The sequence below is a fragment of the Carassius auratus genome, chromosome 43 (genome assembly GCF_003368295.1).
Source record: "Carassius auratus strain Wakin chromosome 43, ASM336829v1, whole genome shotgun sequence".
NCBI lineage: Eukaryota > Metazoa > Chordata > Actinopteri > Cypriniformes > Cyprinidae > Carassius > Carassius auratus.
The window spans coordinates 21,356,311-21,361,375 of record NC_039285.1 but is presented as its reverse complement, the minus strand read 5'-3'; the positions used below and the strand labels follow the sequence as shown (position 1 = coordinate 21,361,375).

Here is a 5,065-nt window from a genome sequence, read left to right as displayed (position 1 = left end):
TCTTCTGTTTCACATCACTGACAACTAACATCTAGAAGAAACAGGCTGATATATCTGATTGAATAAACGCAATGATTTCTTTTTGCTCTAAACTTTGTACTAGATCATGTACAATACTAATGTGATCTCATTAATGCTTGCAGAATTCATAAGTAAAGTCTGTTTCTAGTACACTTACATTAATGCATGTTCAGATAGACACTGGAATGAACATTCCTCATCATTTACTATCAAAATTAAGGTCTTGCTATGGGATTGTGTCTGAATATTGAACTTTGAGTAACATTATATTTCAACGACCAATTTGCACTATTAGCTAGCATGCATATTACTAGCATGTTAGGCTATAAAGCCTATATAAATGCCTTATTCTACTTGATTTTATTTTAAATCCCCTAATCCTACCTAAACTTAACAATTCCTTAGATTTGTTTTTAATAGAAGTTAATTAATTAGAAGTTTATTGAGACAAAAGTCATAGTTAACAGTTAGTGAGAACTGGACTTTAAAATAAAGTGTGACCGAACTCCATTATATTGAAACGATTTGATGTTTGTCAAAACATACAGAAATGCAAATACACACAGACGCTATTCCTCTATAGTTCCCACAAATCAAAACCGCTCGAGTTGGAGCAAAGCGTGGCCTTTGACCTTTGTGGTTTGCAGCCTACTGGTGACCCGAAACTTTCACAGAAGGCCGATTTATAGCTGCATGCATCACTTAATACAACATGAGCATCACTGCTGACGAATATTTATTGCAAAGCAGTAAGTGCTAAGTGATTCTGTGGGGGTGCCTTTAACAGTTCAGTGGTATCAGCATGGCGTGCGGGATGTGTTCGTGTGTTGATAAGTACTTCCGTCTTGAGTTTGCAAGATTAAATGCACCCTGCAGGCTCCCCTTGTGTAAAACATTTCTGTGTATACATAAACAAGGGATAAACACGGGATGACTGTGTTGTGTAGGAGGGAAGCCTACAAAAGGGAAGAGTCGGGCAAGAGTTGTCAGAGACACCTGGCTACAAAGAGAGAGAAAGAGAGAACAGCGAAGTGTGAAAGAGTTAAGGAGGGACACGACTTATTAATCAGTAACACACACATGTTGGTTTCCAATTTCCTGCTGTAGCTCTCATTTAAAAGACGGGAAAGAGTGGACGAAACGACACAAGCAAGTGAACCGGAGAGTGAGTGAAGTTATCACACCTCGACTTCTGTAACAGGTAAGCTGAACATCTCATCTGTGATGCTTTCTTACATCTGCAGTGTACATCTCTGCTCATCTGATGTGCAGTCTGGCTCACTCATCAGCCCTGATATCCCTCATGGTATTTTGGGAACATTAAAATCATAAATCTGCACAGCAGATGATTGGTGGTGGATGGGGACTGCGGGTTCCTCTGGCTGGGCTGAACAGTCACTATTCTGTGCTGTAATTGAGCTTCAGAACAGATTTGATGTGTATTCTAATAGATTCTGCATTAAACATTAAGCACACTCCAGAGATGGATCTGGAGCGACCCGAGCAGCACTGAGCCGCAGATAAGCGGAGATCACCCGCAGCTAACTGCCCTGACACCTGCATTTTAACGCTTTTATTTATTGTTGTAATTAAGTACAAAGAAACGTTCAGAATGTGTCAAGTGGAGTAAAATGATCGTGAATCAAAGCCTGCAGTAAAACCATAGGTCTGACAAACATTCAGGTGCAAGACAAAACTGGCAGCTTATGGCTTACTGATTAAAGCATTTTGCAACTCAATGCATAGCTAAAAAAAAGCTTCTTTTTTTTTTTTGGTAGTCATATTTTAAGTTTGTACACCCTTTTAAATGTGAGTTTTATCACAATTTTAAACAAAATTTGAAACCCAGTCTCATGAAAAAAAAAAAAATACTTATGCATACATTGCAATGCAATTTCCTAATTTAATAAATAGACATCATAATTTGTATGAAAAGTAATAAAGGTGATTGGTTACAGAACCAGATCATCTTTTCATTAAAGCAGTTCCTTGCACAAAACTATGAACTCAACACACTTTATAATAAATCTGAAATATTGATGCCATTAGAAATAAGAGTTTGGCTAATGGCTAATAAACAATAGCACACTCACTCATGCATTGCTTCTTGCACTAAGCACAGCTATAACTAGTTTCAAATGAACTCTCATAAAGAAAGAAAAAATGCGCTGACATTTTTCTGTCTTTATTTGATATCTGTGATGTAACAACAAAGATCATCAGCAACTAATAACACTGCAGCTGTAACGTGTTTCCCAAATATATCGGGTATGTTATCTGAAATGGCCCGGTTTCAAAAGAATTGTTTACTGTTTCAAAATGTGAAATCACGTCAGGTGGTCATGCACGTACAGTGTGTGCTATGAATCTTATCTCATGCATAACAATAGCCAGTGTTTATCCCTAAATACTCCAGTCTGTTGGACAACATGTTCTCTGTCCTGTTTGAAACGCTGTAGCCGAGAGTTTCAGCGCTGAAGGTTTGCTATTTTGTTATTCATTGGGTCTTGGTTTTGGTTCTAACAGATATCGCTTCACTCTCTTCCCAGACAGACCTTCAAAATGACTCGTTCCTTGAGAGAGCTGGTGAAGGAGTACATAACAGAGCGGCGAGTGCGCAAATATCGCCTGGTGACCAGAGATGGACGCTGCAACATCGAGTTCGGCAACGTGATGCACCGAAACCGCTTCGCCTACGTCCTGGACATATGGACCACCTTCGTCGAGACCCGATGGCGGTTTGTCATCTTGCATTTCGTGGCGTCCTTCACCCTCAGCTGGTTCATCTTCGGCCTCCTCTGGTACTGGATCGCCAGAGACCACGGTGACTTGAAGTGGCAGAATCCCCCCAGTAATCGCACGGCTTGCGTCAATAGTGTCAACACCCTGACTTATGCCTTCCTCTTCTCGCTGGAGACCCAAACCACCATTGGTTATGGAGATGTGTACATCACCGACGTCTGTCCCGGAGCCGTGGCTCTGCTTATAATTCAGAGTCTTATGGGCACCATAATCAACTGCTTCTGGTGCGGCGTGGTTATGGCAAAAATCGCTCTTCCCAAGAAGAGAGCCAAGACCATAACCTTCAGCGACTCTGCAGTTATCTGCCCTAAAAAGGGCACCCTTTGCCTTCAGATCCGAGTGGCTAACCTGCGCAAGACCTTGATGATCGGTAGCCAGATTTACGGCAAGCTCCTGAGGACCACAATCACCCCCGAAGGTGAGACCATCATCTTGGACCAGGTCAGCATTGACTTCATGGTGGACGCCGGGAAGGACAACCTGTTTTTCGTGTGTCCAATGACACTATACCACATCATCGACAAATCCAGTCCGTTCTTTGACATGGCGGTGGACACTCTCCATCAGCAGGAGTTTGAGCTCGTGGTGTTCCTCGACGGCACGGCCGAATCCACCAGCTCCTCCTGCCAGGTCAGGACCTCCTACATCCCTCAGGAGATCATGTGGGGCTACGACTTCCTCCCGATCATCTCCCGCAGCAAAGAGGGAAAATACCGCGTGGACTTCTCCAACTTCGCCAAGGTGGTGCCTGTACCGACCGCTCACTGTGCCTACTGCTACCACAACGAGGCGGGACACCATCACCACTCCATCAACGGCATTGATAACCAGGGCTTCGTGGTGATCGACGTTGAGATGCCCAACATCACCAAAATGTAAAGCTTTTTGCATGACATGTCTTGCACTATACTAGAAACACTGGACACAAATGCGTTTGGTCTCTCAGAGCGAGCACAAGAGCCAAGACGAGTGTTTTATCTTTTGAAATTCCCCCATCTTCCCACCGAAGAAATGACTGCAGGAATCCATTTCCATGAAAAGTATTTATTATTATAAAGAGCAGCTGGCATTCAAAACTCTCTGACAATATTGGAGAAATAAAAGTGCGAACTGTCTTGGAAGTAACAGTAGAACTGTCTTCTGTTACATGTTAATTAGGAGAGAGATTATTAACTGAAAGACTTTTACTATTGTCAGGCATTTCAAATACCTGTGAACAAGCTGATGCTTTTATGTCCCGAATCACTCTGGGACGGTGTTTTTATTTTTATTTTTATTTTTTTTAAGTTGGTAGATGTTGTTAATTATGTTTTATTGAATGTGTACTGTAAATGTCATTTTTACTTTGTAAATAATAAAATAAAATCAAAATAATTGGAAATGGTGGGTTAGTTCATGGAAAATGGCTTTCTAAAAATCAACCTGCAATTTCCAGCATCTACAGTAAAAACATGACCACATGAGGGCGTACAAGACAAAGCAATAGATACACAAATTGTCAGCTTGACAAATTGTTGGTGTGTGTGTTCATGTGCATTTATAATAATATATGATATAATCAATTACCGGATAAAAAAAAAAGAAATAAAATCAAATAATTTGTGCATAAGGCAGGGTCCTGCTGTCTGAGGTTGTGGCCCGCTGACTCACTACATGACACATCAAATAATAAAGAGGCTTTAAAATAAATCAGACATGGGATGAAGATAATACCCTTAAGAGCTTTCACTGCCAAACGCTTAGAATTAATATATCTATCATGTGTTTACAATCATTTAGCACTGACATTACATCAGTGAATTATTTCCTTTTTATTATTTCATCTCAGTCATTCAGAATTTCCAGTGTGTATTTATTTATTTATAAAAACAGTGGATCAAAATCCAAATAAATGAATACTCACCAGATTGAATGTGTCATCACGATCCTCAGATTTGCTTAGATTTGTCTTTGATCAATGGATTAGATGAAATATCACACAGTCTAGACCATACGATTGATTCAGAGACAGATGCCAGACACAGATTTCCCAATCCGTCTGTTTATAAGAGTGACTCAGTAATTGACTGACTACAGCTGAGAAAAAGATGACATTATTTTGATGTGATCATATGAACGTAAGCCAATACATGATTAGTTTAGCGGTTTAGTACACCACCCTTTTAACAAATTCAATCAAAATATCATTTCAAATTACACATCGCCCAAATGACACACAGTAAAGGTTGTATGGAGAGATTTG

At 40.3% G+C, this 5,065-nt stretch overlaps 1 protein-coding gene across 2 annotated transcripts; it reads left to right on the top strand.

Annotated features, from left to right (window-relative positions):
* Positions 1-978: 978 nt before the first annotated feature.
* On the top strand, positions 979-4,110 carry LOC113061882 (ATP-sensitive inward rectifier potassium channel 1-like). 2 transcript variants are annotated; one of them, XM_026231375.1, is made up of 2 exons: positions 979-1,222; positions 2,575-4,110. In XM_026231375.1, exon 2 carries the CDS (start codon positions 2,584-2,586, stop codon positions 3,700-3,702), a length of 1,119 nt encoding a protein of 372 aa, XP_026087160.1. In that variant the 5' UTR covers positions 979-1,222; positions 2,575-2,583; the 3' UTR covers positions 3,703-4,110. The 2 variants fall into 2 exon arrangements, with proteins under 2 accessions (XP_026087160.1, XP_026087159.1); XM_026231374.1 differs by having other exon boundaries at positions 985-1,222; positions 2,571-4,108.
* Positions 4,111-5,065: the final 955 nt, after the last annotated feature.